This window comes from Talpa occidentalis, unplaced genomic scaffold, assembly GCF_014898055.3.
Source record: "Talpa occidentalis isolate TD23 unplaced genomic scaffold, MPIMG_talOcc4v2.1 talOcc4.12, whole genome shotgun sequence".
Taxonomy (NCBI): Eukaryota; Metazoa; Chordata; class Mammalia; order Eulipotyphla; family Talpidae; genus Talpa; species Talpa occidentalis.
In genome coordinates, this window is record NW_023601212.1 from 39,724,768 (window position 1) to 39,744,054 (window position 19,287).

General features: G+C 52.2%; 1 protein-coding gene across 1 annotated transcript; it reads right to left on the reverse strand.

The window, feature by feature from the left end:
• Window positions 1-1,718: 1,718 nt before the first annotated feature.
• Window positions 1,719-16,536, reverse strand: ELAVL3 (ELAV like RNA binding protein 3). Its single transcript, XM_037505881.2, has 7 exons — window positions 16,478-16,536; window positions 9,830-10,049; window positions 9,424-9,527; window positions 5,844-5,997; window positions 5,470-5,695; window positions 4,535-4,573; window positions 1,719-2,590 (listed from the first exon to the last, which is right to left on the reverse strand). Exons 1-7 carry the CDS (start codon window positions 16,484-16,486, stop codon window positions 2,239-2,241), a joined length of 1,104 nt encoding a protein of 367 aa, XP_037361778.1. The 5' UTR covers window positions 16,487-16,536; the 3' UTR covers window positions 1,719-2,238.
• Window positions 16,537-19,287: the final 2,751 nt, after the last annotated feature.

Consider the following 19,287-nt stretch of genomic DNA (forward strand, 5'->3'; position numbering starts at 1 on the left):
AACAGAAATATACACAAATGTCCTTACAGGGCAACAAGGAGAATAAATAGTTAACATAGCAATAAGTTAAAACTACGAGAAGCTAAATTCGGCAAAAAAGTACAAGAAAGTTAACTGGTGCCAGTTTATGTCTGGTTGTTTTTTTTTTTCCTTTTTTTAAAATCTCTTCTGTGAGTGTTTTTTTCTTCCTTTTTTCTGTTTTTTCTTCCTCTTCGGTTTTTTTTTTTTTAATCGCTTTTTTGATTTTTTTCTTTTTGTTCCTTGCAGCAGAAGCTCCACAGACGTTTAATAACAACACCGGGAGGGGCAGGGGGAGAGAGAGCTGGGCAGCCAGATGGGGCCATGGCCAGACACCAAACGCAGGGACACTGGAGGAAGGGCAACTAAAGCTGAAATCGGGGTTTGCAATTCTCAGTTCTGACTGGGCCCTCTGTGGGGGGTGGGGTCTCGGAGGGCTCCCTAGGGCTCTGGCCTTTGGCTTCTGTTGGAATCTCTGTACAAAGAATGAAAACTAGGGGGATGGACAGTCCATACAGAGGCTGAGACTGGGGCTCAGGATGGGGGCTGCAGCCACTGAACTCGCTCATCTGGAAAAATGGAAAAACCCAACAAACTGAAAGGGGCAGGGTGGGGACAAGTGGATAGGAAAGGAATGTAGGGCAGAATCGTCCACCCTGGGTCCGACAGGGACCATCCCTGGAGGTGGGGGCGGGGGCTCCTTGTTTGGCATCCCCCTCAGCCTTGTGGGCCAGGGACTCAGCCCATGGACACTCAGCCCCAGGGACAGGGGGACCTTTGGCCTCAACTATTGGGGCTGGTGGCTGCCTCCAGCCTACCGTGATGCCAAAGTGGAACGAGGTATTGTGTGTCTGGGTGCATGGATGCTGTGTGCACGCCTGTGTTCATGGGCAGCAGGGAGACCATTAATGAGCCAGGAGACAGCTCTGCAGAGGACCCAGGCGGGGATGAGTAGGGCCAAATTCTGGGAGGAGGAGCCAGGTGGCCTAGTTGGAGGAAGTGATCTGGGCCAGGGTCTAGGATGTGACCTCTTGCCTGGGCCTGAGGGAAGCTAAGGGCATGTTGATGTGTCCCTGGGTGTTGTGTCTGTGTTTCTCTGCGACTGGGTGTGTAGATTTGTATGTCTAAGTCCATATCCACTTGCATGTGATCATGTGCATGTGTGGAAGTGTTCACGTCTGTGTGTCCACATGTGCCTTTGTCCAGGTTTATCCCCGTCCACGTTCACCTGTGTTTACATTCACCCTTGGCCACCTCGGCTTGTGGCCATATGCACCCACGACCACATAAACGTAACGTAGCCCTGCGTTTCCGTCTCCTTTGTCCACAGATTTGTTTGTGTATCTGAGTTTGGCCAAGAGCTCCGACACATTTGGTAGTGCCTATGTGTCCGTATGTGCTACTGTGTGTCCTGGGGGGTGAGGGGGGTGGATCCCCCTGTGTGGTTTCACATGGCTGCATTTCTCTGTGTGGCCCTGTGGAACCCCAGTCCCCAAGCCTTGCTCCCTATCCCTGCCCCAGTTGGTAAACATAACCTGCCAAAATATTTTTTTTTTGTCTTTTTTTTTTTTCAAGTTCAAGAATCCCCAGTAAAAATTCTCCACGAGGTCTTTTTTCCCTTTTTACAAAAATAGAGTTTTTCTTCCCCTCCCACCCCCCCCTTTTTTTCATTTTGTTTCTGTTTCCAGCCCCTCCCCCTGCTCCTCACATTCCACCAAGGGGTTCTGGGTCAGGGATGCCCACACCCCTCCTCACGTCTCACTTTTTTGGGGATTTTTAAACCTGTTTCCCTCTCCTGCCTCAGGCAACCTAGGTGTTGGGGAGGCCTGGGCAAGGTGGCCTGGGAGGGCACCCCCAGTGCCCCCCCAAGCCATCTCATGGAGGAGGGTTGAGGGGGTGGGATGGGAGCACATCTCTGCTTTCTTTTTAGCCGAAAAAAGAAACAAAAACCATCACCATGAACAAAACCAAGACGAGAGAGTGAACAGCCTGGCCTAGGGTAGGGGGCAGGAGAATGGGGTGGGGGACCCCCAGGCACCCCTGATTCCTTGCACACCCTCCCACCCCGAGTGCTCACCCTGTGGCTTCCGCAGGGATTCGGGGCCCTCGTGCCGTCCGTGGTCTGCCTGCGCTGTCTCACGGGCCCCTCGTGTCTGTCTCTGTCTCTCTCTGTCTCTCTCTCTCTGCTGCCCGGGGAGGGTGGGAAGGGCAGACAGTGGCTCAGGCCTTGTGCTGTTTGCTGGTCTTGAAGGAGACCTGCAGCACACGCTCGCCCAGGCGGTAGCCGTTGAGACTGGCAATGGCCATGGCTGCCTCATCGTAGTTGGTCATGGTGACGAAGCCGAAGCCCTTGCACTTGTTGGTGGTGAAGTCGCGGATGACCTTGACGTTGGTGACAGCCCCAAAGGGCCCGAACAGCTGCCACAGCACGCTCTCGTCTGCCTCTGGTGACAGGTTGTACACGAAGATGCACCAGCCAGCGCCTGCAGCGCCCCCCGACAGGCCCACGCCTGCTAGACCGCTCATGCCGTCGATGGCGATGGGCGAGAACCTGGCGATGAGCGATAGGGGACTACTTTGGGGGTCACGCGGGCTCTGCCCTGACCCCCGGCATGCCCCTGACCCCTAACTTTGATCTTGTGATCCCTGAGACTGTCACGACCCCTTACTGTGTCCCAACTTTACCCTGACCCTGCCATGGCTCCATGACCTCCATCTCTGACCCCACCTTCAGCCCCCACACTCTGATGCAATATCAGTCCTGAATCTTCATCCTGACCTGTGGCCTTTTCTGACCTCTGATCCTCCCTGAATGTGAGGCTTTCACTATGATGCTACTCGGAGCCCCCACCTACACCCTGACCCCATGACATTTGACCCTAATGGTCCTTGATCCTCTTGTCCCTGATGCTTTCTCCACCCCTGACTGCTACTCATCCTTTGGCACACCTTCCCATCTAGCTTCTGCTCCTGCCCCACCCCAACCCCACCCTTCACAATGCTGCCCACTGAGCACAGTGCCACTCCCGCTCCACATGACTGGAGGTTCACCCGGAAGGGCTGCCCTGGGAGCTGGGATGTGAACATAGCTGCCTAAGTTTCTGCTCTCAGCCCGTTATTCAGGTCTCAGCACAGCCATCACCTCTTCAGGGTGCCCTTGTCTGACTGACCCCATAATGTGGTCCATCATTTTCCTTTGACCCTCTCTGGCCTTTTCAAGTTCAAATAATATACAGTAGCCCCCCCCCCCTTATCTGAGGATACCTGTGGATGGATGAAACCACAGGAAGTCCTGAGCCCTGTCTATACCTTTGTTTTCCTATACATACATATCTGTGAAAAACTTCAATTTATAAATTATGCACTGCAAGAGGTTAACAACAATAACTTATGATAAAATCAAACAATTACAACAATATGCTGTGATAAAAGTTATGTGAATCTGGTCTCTTTCAAAACATCTTTTTGTATGTAATATTTTTGAGCCGCAGTTAACCACAGGTGACTGAAACAACTGAGAGCAAAACCATAGATAAGGAGGGACGACTGCCTTTATTATCAGCTCCCATCTTCCCTGCAAGGTTTTGTTCCTGGCAGTGCCCCAACCCAGAACAGCTCCTAGTACACAGTAGGCACTTGGAGGTATTTGTCGAGTGAATGAAGGAAATGTCAGGATTGGTTCTACCCATATTCCCCATGGCTCTCTGCCTTCCTGAGGGGATGGGGATGGGGGATGGTTTGACCACTCAAGAGACTCACCTTAGTCCCTCCTCCCTGCCACTGCCAGGAACTTTGTTCTCTCGGCCAGCTCCCAGATCCCCTCTGGGTCCCCACCACCACTATTCTGCCCCATTTACAGCCTTGCCACTGTTCATCTCTCTCTCTCCTCCATATGACTGACATAATTAACAACAGTAACAATAATCACAAGAGCGGCTACCTTTAATTGAGTGCTCACTATATGCCCAGCATCGTGCTTTATATCATTTATCTCCACCTGGAAACAAGTCTGGTTGGGCCACGCTGGGTCCTCAGCCCCAAGTCAAGTGCTCAGAACCCAGTGTGCACTCAATAGCTCATGATGTAATAAAACAATAACATGGGGACCTTCACAGAGTCAGGGATGTGGACAAGGTCAACAGGGCCTCCAGATCTGTCCCCGACTACAGGACATTCTGTGACCCTCGACAAAGACAATTAACAAATCACCAGTGGAACTCAGACTTAACATGGGAACCAGGGCACAGCTGTGTCCTGAGCAACACTGCCTGCCCTTCACTGGAGAAGGCCACAGCCAGCACCCCTGCACAAATTTCATAGTAGTTATTGATAGGCATTAACTAGCTCAGATAGACCCAAATGTCTTAATGGCCATACTACTCTCATACAGGGGAGACAAGGCTCAGCTGTCAGTCCTAGGGGTGAGGTGGGGATAAGGGGAGGATGGAGTCCATCAGGGCAAGGGTCCAAGGAGGGACAGCAGAGGCTGGGGACAGCAGGGCGGGGGCACTGTTACCTCTTGACTCCGTAGGCCATGTTGAGCAAATTGTCCAGCCTGTGGAGGCAGAAGTGGTGGTCACCAGTGGCTTCGGGGCATGCCTCTGGCTGTGCCACTGGCCAGTCAGTCATCCCTCCCCGCCCCCACCCAGCAGGCAGCGGCACCAGCCCTGCCCCCGCCCGCCTGCTCCCCACCCAGCTGGACACCGCCTGGCACGGAACCGCGGTCACTCAGGCACCGCCTCTTGCTGGGCCTGCACCAGTATCCTTGTCCTGTCCCTCATGGCTGACTGAATTCCACTCACTTGCCCTGACCCTGCAGAGTTCAGACTTGTCGGGCCCACAGGCCCAGCTTTCTGGGGAAGGTGATAAAAACAAGCATAGCCAACTGATGAGGGGGGCGTAACCCACCATGGCCACATAGGGCCCATGAGAGTCTCCCATGTTTGTCCTCACTAATGCTGGACTCAGGGTCCTGGGTTCTAGTCATTCTTTACTATGCCTGGGCTGGGCAAATGACAATGCCTCTCTGTACCTCAGGGCCCCAGTCTGTAAAATGGGGACCAGCCAAGCTCTGTTGTCACTGGGTTGTGGTGCAGAGTAAATAAGTGCACCTAAAACACAGGAAGCCTTCATGACATGTGGGCAAGGAAACTAAGGCACAGACAACACATGGAATCATGTGCCTGAAAGAGGAGGAAGCCAGAGCTGGATCCCAGTCAGGTCACCTGAAAAACGTTTACACCAACAATGCCACTTGCAGTGCTCGGCACACATTGACTATCTGCTGTATATAGGACCTAACCTCAGCACCTAATGAACTTCTACATTTTGTTTCTGCTGCCTTCAGCAGACACTGTTCCATGTCCTTTGTCCCTGTAGGAATGGGTTCAGGGAGGTTGTAAGGCCTGGGGGTCTGGGCCGTGTGTTAGGAGTGGACAGCAGGGGGCTCACCGGAAGCGCTGTGTTTGATGGTGCAGGGGGCCGGCGTAACGCCGGGCAGATGACTGGTAGAGGTGAGTGAGCAGGGCCTGTCCTGTTTTCTGACTCGGGTTGTTGGCAAACTTGACCGTGATGGGCTCGGCCGCACCCAGTGGCTTCTGTCCATTCAGTCCTTTGATGGCCTCCTCAGCCTCAATCCTCTTGTCGAAGCGAATGAATCCCACACCCCGTGAGACACCTACAAGGGCATGAGAGTACTGTGAGGACACTGCCCCTTCCAGCGGCCCCTCATCCCTGACCATATTCTTGTCCCTCTATTCCCAGTTCCTCCATTTTGGTCCCGCTTCGGTGCCTCTGCCCAGGGTCCCCGCCAGGTGTAGCCTGACCTGTGACCTGGTCCACCAGGATGCGAGAAGTGATGATGCGACCATATTGGGAGAAGAGTTGCTCCATTTCTTTCTGGCTCATGGTCTTAGGAAGCCCACTGACATATAGGTTAGCATCCCGGATGGATGCAGAACTGGGTCTGGCGTAGGACACCTGGGGAAGGGGGTCAGGTGGACAGAGGTAAGGGGAAGACCCATTTCACAGATGGGGAGACTGAGGCAACACCCAAACCACCACTGAGTTGCAGAAATACCTCATCTGTTTTCTCAACAAATATCTCTCAAGTAGTCACTGTAGGGTCAACCAGGGTTGGGGGAGGGGACAGGACTGTGATCTAGACAACATGGCCATGGCCCTACCTGCATAGAGCAGGGGAGGGGCTGTCTTTAGAGGAGGTCAAAGGACCACATCCCTGGATTACATGTCTGTTTGAGGACCCAGAGACCCGTGAGTGCCCAGCTGGACATTCCAGAAAAGGTGAAGCTTCCTGTTCCTTCGGAGCATGAGCCTGAGACACTGATCCCTTCTTACCGTGATTGTACTGGGCTCCTGAGGGCCACTCAGGTATTTAGTCACCAGCTCAAACTTGGTAACTTTCAAATTTCCATTTGCAGCTCTGACCTGGCCCTCAAGCTGCATACCTGGGTAACACCTATCTCTGGACACCCCACAAGGCGGGGGTTCACTCAGCACAGTCACATCTGGCTCCCAGCTGCCCCTGGCTCAGTAACTGCATTTGTCCTTCTGGGTAGTCCGGCCTTAAACTGTTCTTGCTGCTTCTCCATCATACTCACATCTAATCCACCATCAGTCTTGTGGACTCCAACTTCATTGTCCAGTCTACAACCCCACCTTGGCCCAGCTCACAACACTGCTGCTCACCAAGATCCTGGTAGGCCCCTCTACTGCTACTCTGGGTCTCACTCCCACCTTGAGCCCCAGTATGTTCCCACTGTAGTAGCCGAAGGGCACTTATGAGCATCTGAGCTGGGTCACTTCTTTCCTCTGCTCAACTCTCTGTGGTCCCCACCTTTCTTCCCATACCCACAAGGCCCTGCAGGACCTACTCCATCACACCTTTGACCTCATTTCTACCCACTTCCCCCCTCAATGTGGCTCCTCTGTTCCAGACACACCAGCTTCTTCCACAGTTCCCAAACACACCAGGCATACTCCAGCCTCAGGGCCTTTGCACTGATTGTTCCCTCTATGTGGAAGTCTCTTCCTTTATTTTCTTCTCCAGGTCTTGGTTTAAATGTCCTCCCTGTTCTCCCTCATCTGAATCTGGTCCCTCACCCATACCCCTGTTACTTTCTCTCAAAGCCCTTCTCTCCATTGTGAATCAGACACGTTTTTTAGAACGATCATTGAATTCATGTCATTAATTATAGTCCAGTACAACAATGAAACTCTCTGCAGCTGTTTGAAAAATGCTGGACGTGTATATTTATTTCCCTGAAACAGTGGTGAGTATTGTAAAGTGGGGGAAAGAAAAGTCCATTTACAGAGCAGCGGGTGTTGTGTGACCCCCATCTCATTATGTGTTCATCAAGGTCCTGGAAATGTGGTCTGGAGGGCTCACCCCTAAATATTTAACAGGGTGACTTATAGTGGGGGGGGGGAGGGTCATGAGCTCCCCTCACCCTTATTTCTACCAATGTCTATTTCTATTTCTATTCTGAATTAACCTCTAGGTAGAGAGAGGGTCATTGTCAAGGGTCATTGAGGTGGTGAGTTCTGAGAGCATGTTTTTTTCCTTGGTAATAATGAATTAAAAAACTAACAAACTGAATAATGTGGGCTGAGGGTAGATGGGGATGAGTGTGCTCATGGGGTTGGAGGGTGGAGATTTCTAATTAATGCAATTGTGTACACCTGGGAGCCTTCAGAAAAAAAGACAAATACACCAGCTGCTATTATTTCTGTAATAGTGCATTAAAATGGTGATCATGTATTTGACGGTTTTCACTTGTCCTCATGGGGCTGTGAGTTTTGAGTGATGAGGACTTGTTGATGAATAAGGGTTGGAGGTGGGGGAATCCTGAGGCACACCTGAGCTCCTGGGCGGGTGGTTTGGTGTCAAGTATCATCTAAGGGACAGAAAGGATCTTCAGGGACCTTTCCCATTCTTCTATGATGTGGGTAATCCAGGCTCCTCAATTAGGTTTGGGCTTCTGTCATGCTTCCCCTCCCCTCCTCAGTACCAGGCTGGGGCCTGGCATATAGGCAGCAGCTGGAACTCTCTGGGGCAGAATCTGTCAGAGCACCCAGTTGGGAATGACCACGCAACATAGTCACCCAAGCATAAACACACATACACAAGGCCACACAGGACCAACCACAGTGATTACACCAGCAGGAGGGTGACACAAGGTTACTGACACATTGATCGTGACACTGGGAACCTTGTAAGAATTACAGAATCATATACCTGCCACACACTACTGCACAGGCCCCCAGTGTCACACACCCCAAATGGGACACAGATAGACACACCTACACAACTTCATTGTAACACACAAACACCCTGTCACAGCCAGACACCCACTCCATCCTACCAGGTCACAATCAGAGTTGTAGCAAGTCACAAAGCACCTGTCAAAAGTATCTCCCACAGCAACACACCCAAAGTCTGTAATAGCCAGATCCATGTGATGACACTCATATAGTGTCTCCCAAATACCATGTCTGACATCCTAGAGTCACACACAGTGGCCCTCTGCAGCTAATAGTTTTTTGCTAAAATCTGGTAGCTTCTGGGTCTAGTTGGCCATGAAGTCACCCATCAGGTCACCCCTCAGACCTGGTGGTGCTCCCCAACCCCAATCAGGAAGAGGAAAAGATTCCAGCACCTCTGTTTCCAGGGCTAACTGGAGACCAGATGGGTATCTCCTAGACCAGTCTCCACAGCACCCCCACCATCCCCCACCCACCAGGGTTCAGGAGCAGATTTTCAGGGTGGAGTTCAGACACCTCCAGGCAAACCAAGAAGGGGGGGGTTTCCATGACAATACCCCTAGGGAACTTAAGCATTCAGGGTCCCAGCTGCAGCTGCTGAGAGGGGAGGTAATTGGGGAGGGGCATTGCACAAAGATGGAGGAGGGGCCCACCTTTAATCCTGCCCTCCCAGACCCTAATTAGGCTCCAGATGGCAGATGGGCCCCACCCCTCACCATTTTCATGACAAAAGCAGAAGGGGTAGTCTCCTAGGCCCTGATCACTTCTACTGTGAGGTGGGTGGAGGTGGGGGTGGTCGCCAGGGCCTGGCAGATTCCCTGCACTGCCAGAAAATGGGGGGCCGGGGGGGGGTCTGATATTCTTCCCATAGACAAGTGAGGAAATAGGTTCGGGAAGGCTGATCCATTACCCTAGGGGGCCCAGTTACGAAGCCTTGGGGCGGGGGTCCTGCAAGAGAAGATATTTGAACCCCTCAGGGCATGAAGATGGTATGGGGGGAGGGTAGATGGCTGTTCAGGGTTGGGTGACAATGAAGGGTCTGGTCCAAATGGGCGCAAATAATGGGGAAATGGGAACAGCAGGGATGGGCAGCAACGGGTGTGGGAGGAGAAAGCCACTCACCTTGATGGTCTTAGTCTGTAGCTTGAGGCCATTGAGAGTGTTGATGGCTTTATCTGCATCGTTGGGGTCAGAGTAGTTCACAAACCCATAGCCAAGGCTCTGTCCTAGGGGCATGATTGGGACGATGACCTCCCAGCACCTCCCACTGTCTACCCAGGCCTGCAAGCTTGACAGCCTGCCCTCCTAAAGATTATGAAAACCAAGATCCCACCCTTTGTGTTCTCCCACAGTCCCATATGTCCCATCACCCCAAAGATCACACCTGCTTCCCCACCCTACCTCAGATCCGCTAGGGTCCCACCTGGCCCATCACCTTCTCTCTGGAGTCACACCCTTTTCTGTCACACCTATACTTCTGAGGCTAGCACCTCTGCCCTTTCCCCACCCCACCCACCAGCAGCCACACCTGTGATCTTGTCCCGAACCAACTTGCAGGACTCGATGTCACCAATGCTGCCGAAGAGACTCTTAAACTCATCCTGGGTCATATTCTGGGGCAGGTAGTTGACGATGAGGTTGGTTTTGCTGTCATCAGTGGCTCCATTTGTGCCAAGGAGCGGCCCGTTGGGCAGGGCCGGGCCGGCCGGGCCCCCCGCCACCTGAGACTCCATGGCCCCGAGTATCTGCTGGAGACAACAGGCCGCACCCGCTGACGGCCCAGCCCCTATACCAGGGATCAGCAGGAGTGAGGGGGGCTTAGTGGTGACAGATCAGCCATGTCTGAAATGGGCTGAACATGGGAAGCCGAAAGCCTCCCCTTCTTATCTAATAAGCCCTTGCGCTCATTGAGTGCTGGGCAAAGCACTTTATATGAGATTTTACTGTGAAAATTCCATATAAAAATGCTATATAGGGGCCTCCCTGATGGCGCAAGGGGTTGAGACACAACATATGAAGCTATCCGCAGCCACTGTAGCACGAGTTCCATCCTGGGCCACGGAGCTACCCACATGGTGCAGCAGACCTCTCTTGCCTCACCTGCGCCTCCACTCAGCAGTGTGTTTCAGTATAGTCACCTGTTCTGTTCCCCAATCTGTCTCTGGTGAATCCTCTCACCCCCCACACCTCTGGCCTGTACCTCTGCTCTTGTATGTATAAATAAATAAATCTTTAAAAAAAATGCTATATAGTGCCTGTTTTCAAGTTTTCCTACCACCAATCCATACATTTTCAGAAAAATAAAACAAATTTTTGTCTTCAGAATAAGAAATACATTTTTATTAGCTTCGAAGCTCTTGTAAATCTCTCCCTGACCTTGTGCTTCCCTCCTCCCACCAAAGGTAACTCCTATCCCAAATGTGTTCATATTTCTTTTGCTTCATGCATAATTTTCCCACTAGTCATTTATTCCCCCAGTTTGTCCACTGAGCTATTTTGGGTTCTTTATGTATGATATAATATACCTGCAAATAATAAGTTTTATTTCTTTATTTCCAATTTATAACTTTTATTTATTTTTATTGTCTTGTAGGAGCTATACTAATAGTGGCTTCTTTATTCCTACCATTAAAGGAAATGCTTTAAACATTTCACAGCTAAATATGATTTTGTCTATAAGCTTTTTGTAGATGGTATTTATCAGGCTAAGCATGTTTAATTTTATTCTTAGTATCTAAACAAATATTTGTTTTTAAAAGAATGGATGTTACATTTTATTTAATGTTTTTCTACTTCTATTTAAATCTTTTTCACTTTAATATCATGAATCACAATTTAATAAATATAGTGGCATGGATTACAATAATTGGTTTTCCAATGTGAAGCCAACCTTCTTAAGATAAATTAAACATGGCCATGTTATACTTTTATTTATACACATTGCTTGATTTGATTTGATGAGTTGTTTGGTAATTATTTGTTCAGGATTCTTAACCTCTGTATCTATACTTTATAAATTTTAATTCACACACAGATTCTAAAATGTAGAAATCATTTGTCATGTCAAATGGGGAATCTGATACTCAGATGTTAAGGAACTTGGTTAAGTCACATAGTATTATCAGTGGTGACACTAGAACTCAAATGCCAACCTGTCTAGATTTGAAGATGACTCTAATATTTTCTGACTATGACAGTCAATTAGGCTGCAACCAGTGCTGACAACTACTGGCCGTGTGTCCTTAGATATGCCCCTTAGCCTCTTGGGTGTCTGGTTTGCTTTGTTGAAAACTCAAAAACAATTAGCAATGGCTATCTTAAGGGTCACATAGAAACTCAGAAGGAAGCAGTGCTGGGATTGATTGGTATTTTCTGTCATGGATATGGGAAGGTAAAGTAGCCAGCATTATCTTAGGGTTTCTTCTATGTCATGGTTTGCAAACAGGCTGCCTCACTTGAAAACTCAAATTGATTGGAAGGGCCTTCCTATAGGGATGAATTAAGAAGGACCTGAAGTCACATCCAGTTTCAATAGGAAAGAACACTGTGATTAGTCAGCATGTACACATCATCTGGTTCAGGAATCTAATACCATCATTTGCCCAAGTATTAGGTACTACTACGTATCAGACACAGTGAAAAGTCTTTGACAGTCAATTTTTCTTTTCTTAGTTACAATGGCCCTGAAAAGAGTCACAACAACCCTGAAAAGCTAATAAAAATGTTAAAAAAAGTTATGAACTAAATGCTTGTATTCCCTCTGCCCCAATTCATATGTGAAACCCACCACTGAGGATGGTATTTGCAGGTGAGGCTTTTGAAAGATAATTTCATCATGAAGGTGGAGTCTTCACGAATGGGAAGAATATAAGAAAGGGCAGGAGAGAGATGATCTCTCTTTCCATCACATTAGGACACAGCAAAAAGAAGGCTGCATACAAACCAGGAAGTGGGCCTTCCGGGAACTAAATCAGCCAACACCTCGATCTTGCCTTTGTCAACCTCCAGAACTATGAGAAATTGTTGTTGGTTAACCCACCATTATATGATATTTTGTTATAGCAGCCCTACAAGTCAGTATATGAGGAAACTGAGATTCAGAGATGCTTAAAAAAATTATCAAAAATCATGTAGTCTGTAAGTGGTAGTATAGGGTTTTGCATGTGGGCTTTTCTGATTCAGAGTCTGTATTTCCAACATCCACTGACAAACAAGACAAGTGCCAATTCTATTATTTCTCAGATGTGTTTCCAGGTATACTCCTGAACCTTTCTGGGGCTGTACTCCACTTTGCTACAAACTCCAAGTTACTGGCGTAGTGGCTGGGGAAGGATCTAAAGCTACATGTGGGTGCAAGTAGAAAGCATTCTGGAGATAGCACTGAGATTTAACCCTTAGGCCGCCAGGGAGGCCCTGGAAAACATTCTGGGATCAATCAGTCATGTCTGCACAGGCACAATCATGGGAAGTGGTAATAGGTTTGTCTGCCTCATAACACTGCTATTAACAACAGCCCTGCTCATGTATCAGGCAGTGTGAAGCACTTGAAGGCATTATTTTACTGATATATCCCAACAGTCTTAAAAAAGCAACAAAGTCTTCATTTTACAAGTGAGGAAATTAGCTCGGAGATACTGAGGTACATAAATGAGGAATTTGATTTCAATTCTGGATGTGTTTGACTTCAGAGCTGTTTTTAATGACTGGGCAATGTGTTAGGAGGAGCTCTGCTACCTTATAGCTGTACGTTCTCAGGAATGATTTTAGCTCTGTTGATCTCTGCTTCTTTTCCATTCATCCTTATTAAAAAGAGGAAACTGAGGATCAGCTCTCGTGTATGTTCAACTCGTTGAGAGTGGCTGCCTGGAAGGTTATTCTGAAACTACATCTAGGCTAAGTTGGAACATGCATTGGGTCAGTTAGCAATTTCTGTCACGGGCAACTGTGGTAAAGCAGTAGGCACAATCCACAGATCAGAAACTGATCTTGTAATATTAATACTTTACTAATAACATGGTCATGCATTGAGGGCCTGCTCTGTACCAGAAAAAATTCTTTATGAGAAAATTTTCAGCAATTCTCCCAACACTGAATGTTATAGAACACTTCTCTATTTAACAGAAGAGGAAACCAGGTATAAATGAAAGAGATAGGAATGTGCACCGAGGTTGGGCAGCATGCAATGGTGGACCAAGAATTCAGATCCAGGCTTTGCATTCTACAGCCCATTCTCTTAATGAGCAGGCAAATGATAATAAAAATAATCACAGCAAAGCACACCTGAGCACCTACTCTATGTCATGCCCCAGGCATTGCTACCTTTTAACCCACTGTGTCAGCCAAGTGCACTCAATCAAAAATATTTACTGGGTGCTACCATGTGCCAGCAGTTGGCTCTATCCTCTTTGCTGTGTGTCCGACAACATTCAAGTTGCCTCTCTGAGTCTCTGTTCCTCCACTAAAAAAAGGTCCTTATGTATGGAGATGAATTATCAATTCCTATCTGGACTCTGTGAGCAAGAGTTAGAGTTCTGTGATCGATAATGCCTGTTATGGGATCCTGAAACATGCCACTGTTTCAGGATACACTAGACTCCAGCTTTGGAATTCCCTCTCTGTGACAGGCACTGATTATACACTTCCTACAACCACCCAGAGAGCTGGAGATTATATCCATCTTTCAGATGGAGAAACTGAGGATCAGAGGGAACTGGGACTTTCCTAGGGTTATGGGGGAGGGTGTGTGTGGTAGTGATAGAATTAAGGTTTGATCTTTGCCCTGATGACTCCAGAGCATAAGGGTAATTGACCCTCCCCTTCCTCCATCATCTCCCATCACCAATTTGGATGAGTTTAAGAGGTGATGGCAGGGTTCCCATGCAGGATATTTAGGCCCAGCCTATTAATCTCACCACCAGGCCATCTTCCTCCCATCTGTGCCAGAGGTTAGCAGGATCAGTGTCGCATTTCCTCTGGGGCTGAGCCAGCTGAGCCGATAATGGGGATCAGATTGGTGGAGGCCACAACTACCCTGCCCCAGGCTGCAGCATGTGTGTGGCCTGGAATGACATGGAGGATCACAGGGAACTTTGAGAGCTGTCACAGGGCAGGGATGGAAGAGTGAAGTTAGAGAGGAGGAGAGCAGATCAAAGATGGAGAGGCAGAGGCAAACTAGAAGCAAAAGAACCTTCCCTTGCTCTTGCTCCAGCCCTTACTCTTGGTCTATTTCTCACTTTACTCCTGTCTTTCTCTCTCCCCTCTGCTCATCTCTTTCTGAACGTCTCTCTGTCTCACCCTCCCTGTCTCTGTCACTCTTTTTCTAACACCTTTGCACCATTGCATATAACATCAGATAAATGGATTTGGCTGTGAGCACACCTGAGGGTCACTTGCTGAGTGTCTGACCCATTGGCCCCCAGCTGCACTCCCTTGGTTCCAATTACAGCAATAGATGACAGGATACAGGTGACAATAGGACACTGAGCTGCTATGCATGGTAAGGCTGGGCTACCACACGGTGCTAAGTGAGGCTCCTGCTTCTGAGTTCTCCCTCCATGCAGGGTCCTCACTGTCTCACTATCTGCTCTCATTCCTCCCAGCCTGTCTCCCAGGTGGGCTCTGCCTGAATGTCCTTCATTGGAGCAATCATATCTCCAATGTCTTCAAAGCCCTTCTGTGACCTCTGACCACACCCTCTCCCCTTTGTGCATCAGTTTTGCTTTCAGATGAGGGAACAAATGAAGGGAATGGCAGCTGAATTGTTGTGGGGCTTCTGAAGCTCGTCAGGAGGCCACCTTCACGATCCTGGGCCTGGGTGAGCACTGTGAGGCCCAGAGAGGGAAGGGGAAGGAGCCAGTCTGAAGTCATGCAGTAGGGAATCGTGGCCTCTTGGGCCTAATTTCACTGAGCCAGGTGGGTAGGTCCCCGGGTCCAGGAGGGAAGAGGCCCAGGCATGAAGGGAGTGTAGAGCATGTTCCCACCCACAGAGCTCGACACGACTCGGAAAAGAGGGCCGGAACAGACATAGTGTACAAGAAACACGTACAGAGACCCAAGAGACACCAAGAGCGGAAAAAGGAGGCCCTGGCTCCAGGACCAGACAAAGGACGCTCAGCGGCGCGGGGAGAGGAGTAACGCGATGGGGGCGGGGGTGGAGTTGAAACTGGCCAGCCCCGCCTCCGGGATACGCCCGGGCTGTCGAGTGGAAATCCGAGGGTTCGGGCTAGGCCGGGTCCCCGGGTCCCTGGGGGCGGGGCCTAGATGGGCGGGGAGGGGCGTGGTTAGGCTGGGCGTGGTTGGGTGTGGCCGCGCGCTCGGGAGCTGACCAGCTCGGTAGCTGCTGAAAGCACCGGGCGTGGGGCGAGTGCCGCGGGCGGGCGCGCTCAAGGTCACCCCGCGGCCCAGGGCCCTGGCGGGGTGGGGCACCTGGACCAGGCCTAGGGGAGCTACCTCAACCCCTTACCCTCTCTCCTGGGGAGGTGGCCAGGAATGGGGACGCCCCCCTCTCCCTCCACCACGCTCTGGGCCCACTCCTCCCCTCCCCCTCCTCGCAGCCAGAGGCGCCGCGCTAGGCTACGGCCCGCGAAGAAGCGCCGAGAAACAAAGGGACGCGGCGGCGGGCCCGCGGGGCCTACGGGCGCGCCCCCTCTTCTCCCCTCCCCGCTTGCCGCAAGGTCGACGGGCTCGAGGACGAGGTGCCAGGCTTACCCGTGCGGCCGAGACCCGAGGTGCGCGATCCGACGCCACCCGCTTCCCAGGGGCACTCGGGGGCGCCTTGTCGCCTGGTTCTGGCCCAGCACTAAAGACTGGGGCCCTGCCTTTGCTTGGGTAGCCCGCGGGGCCGGGCCTGGAGAGAAGAGGCATCCTCCGCGGCCGCGGCCCCTCCCCCATCAGGCCTGCCGGAGGAGGGGGGAGCAATTCTTCCCCCAGAGCGCCGTAGGATGCCCCCTGAATCGCAGCTCGGCCCATTAAGGCCTCTCAGGCCAGACTAAGTGCCCCCACAACTCTGGGCGCGGTCCTGTCCCCACTCTCAGACTCCGAGACTCGGTCCTACCCCCCCCACCCCGGCACCCGGGCCTAGCTAGGCCTGGTCCTACCCCCCCCCTTCCATCTCCGTGGAGTCTGTGCCTAGCCCCTCCCCGATCTTGTTCCCTCCCAACGACAGGGGAATACCTACAGTGACCATTCTTGTGTGCCCAGCGGGCGCGGTCCGTGTTGAGGGCGGCTCCGATGGTCGTGCACTCCTGAGGGGCGCTGGATGTACACGCCGGGGTCCTGCCCGGGCGGCCTCCGGCGCGGCCTCTGCAGAGGTGTCCGTGAAGGCGACGGCTCCCTCGAGGGCCGGGAACGGGCCCGAGACGGGCACGCGCGCGAGGAAAACTGGGCCCCGGGGTGGCCTGCGGGCGGCAGGGGATGGAAAGAGGGAGTGGGCGCGAGATTGGGAACGGCCCCTGCGCGGCCCCGCGGGGCCCAGGGAAGTTGGGCTTCCCAACTGAGAGCGGCGCTTTGCTTCTTGCCGCCGCCCCTTGGCCCGGCCTGTCCGGTCCCGGGTGCTCTGTCTTCTCCCCTCACCCTCCCTCCCTCCCTCCCTCTGGCCGGCGCTGCGCGCTCCGCGCTCTGGGCGGCGCAGCCGCCGCCCCCAGCCCTTTATAGCAGCAGCTGCCAGCGCCGGCTTCGCTTATTGGCTGTGGCAACAGAGCCCCGCCTCCCTGGGGTGCCCGACGGCGCGGCAGGTGCAACCAAGCGAGCTCTCGCCAATATTCCGCAACCTCAGATATCACTTCCTGGGGGCTCGGGTTGTCAGATTTGGGCCCCATTGCCCTCGCTTCTTGCCTTGGAGCTCCCTCTTGGGCAGGCTTTCTGCTCGGGAAATGCGGCAGGTTCCCCCTCCTCTGTCCAACACGGGGAGGACAAGGAGGTACCAGTGGCCCAAAATGTATCATCTTCCAAAGGTGCAGTCCACCCAGAGTTCTGGAAAGGGATGAGGGACCAAGTTTCAATGGGCAGAGGCTAGAGTCCCCTTATTTGGAGGAACCAGGTGTCGCCTCTAAGGCCAAGGGAGGACGGTGGGGGGGGGAGGGGTGTGTGTGTGTCTGTGAGCCTAGTCTGTCTGCAGAAGGAACTGGGACTCTATGGGTTTTGAATGGGTTCTCTTCTAGGATTCAAAAGGTGAGGCTGGCAGGGAATTCCGCACTGCTACCAAAAGGTGAAAAGGTTTGGGGCTTAGGGTTCCAGGTAAACCTTGCTAGCACCCTGCTGTCTGGGGAAACCACTGGACCTTCCCTACTCCGTAAATTTAGGGAGAGCAATTCTGGCATGTAAATGTCTTGGCTTTCCCAGTTTGTGACTGGTTCGCTTGTGGAGTCGGGCTTCCTCTCTGCTGGGATGAGGGTCGAGAGCTGCCTCTATGAAGGCGACAGGGGGGTGGTGCCGCCTCCTCTTTTGCGCCAGTGCACCTGCACGCTATGACCGGGCGACCGCAGGCACAAGTTGCTTCTCGTAGTGAGACTTCAGCACCACAGACAGCGGTCCAACGGCCAGGTCGAGGGAGCTGTGGGCAGTAGAGCTAGGACCCCTAACTGGAGAACTGCAAGCCCCACTCTCTCCTACTTTCTACACGCCCTTTTAGGTTCCAGACTGAGAGTGCCATCAAACCCAGCGAGGAAAGCTAATTTGCCCAATCAGAGACTGTCCTGGAGAAAGCCAATTGCAGGAGATGCCTTAGAGAGTGAGCCAATGAGAGGGCGCGCAGCAGAATGCAGCCACGCTGATGGAGAGGACAGGCCAATCAAAGCAGTCCGCGCAATCTGGGCGGTGGCACTGCTGGTCCCCGGGTGGCCCCTCGTGGTTTGCCGGGGCAACGTGTTTGTCCACCCTGGGGAACCTAAGCGATGGCTTGTTCATCCCGTTCTTCCTTGCAGCTCCCGTTGGATCGGGAACTGCCGGTCCTGGGAGGGAGCTACTCCTGGGCGCAAAGACCCAGCTGCGGTTCCCATGGAAACCACTAGGCACCAGCAGTGCGGGGAAAGCTAAGGGGACTGAGTGAGGGATTGGGTGGCGGGTCTCGCTGGGGCTGCCCTAGCGGCCAGACTCGCGCATTTTCGCCGACTATTCCATTCCTAACTGGGGTAGCTCCAGTCTGAAGCGTAAAAAAAAGGCCTAGCTGTGACCCCGCCCCAAGTTGGTGAGGAGACGACGGGGCCAATCTACGCGTGGAGCTACAGGGCTCCCCGGGGCACGTGCCCGGACTCTCGGCTGTGGTCCCTGGAGTCACGTGGTTGCGGCCACCAGGGCTCACGCGGCTTGCGCGCCACCTGGCGGCCGCAAGGCCTGGCATCGCTCTCCGCCCCTCTCCCTGGCGGCCCGCAAGAGGTGTTCTCAGCGTCCTTCTACAGGAAACGGGGCCAGCTCCCGTCCTCGCCGTGGTGCCAGTTCCAGGAACATGCTGAGCCCGTGCTACATCGGGGCTTTGGCACGACTTTTCCTTCGGCCTGAGATTTGCCTCCCTCAGCTTTCTTCAAGGTACCTCTTTGTCATTCTGGCACAAAAATGCCACCTCCTCAGGGAGGCCTTCCCTGACTACCCATCTAAGCAGCACCCGCAGTATCGAATATATTACTCTTTTTGCACAGCACTTATCACAGCTGTAGATGTCTTACTCACGGGGTTACTAAACATCTCAACTGGTCCAAGCTCTCTGAGGGTAGGTAATGAGTGTTTCACGAGGGATTAAGAGAGGGCATTGGGATCCTGAGTCCTGGGAAATGCCCAGTGGCCTCTTGGGCCCCCAACCTCCCATCCCTGACCCTGTGAGAGAAGGGGGTGTTTGCAGCTGCCAAGGCAATGCCAAAACTGACAGGAAAGGATGCTGCCTGGCTTGTAGGGGCATCCCCTCCCCCCCAGCTTAGGAAGGGGCCAAGTTGCAGATAAAGGGTCCCAGGTCTTCCCCTCCCCGCCCCAATCATTCAGGCCTAGGGGAAGGGCATC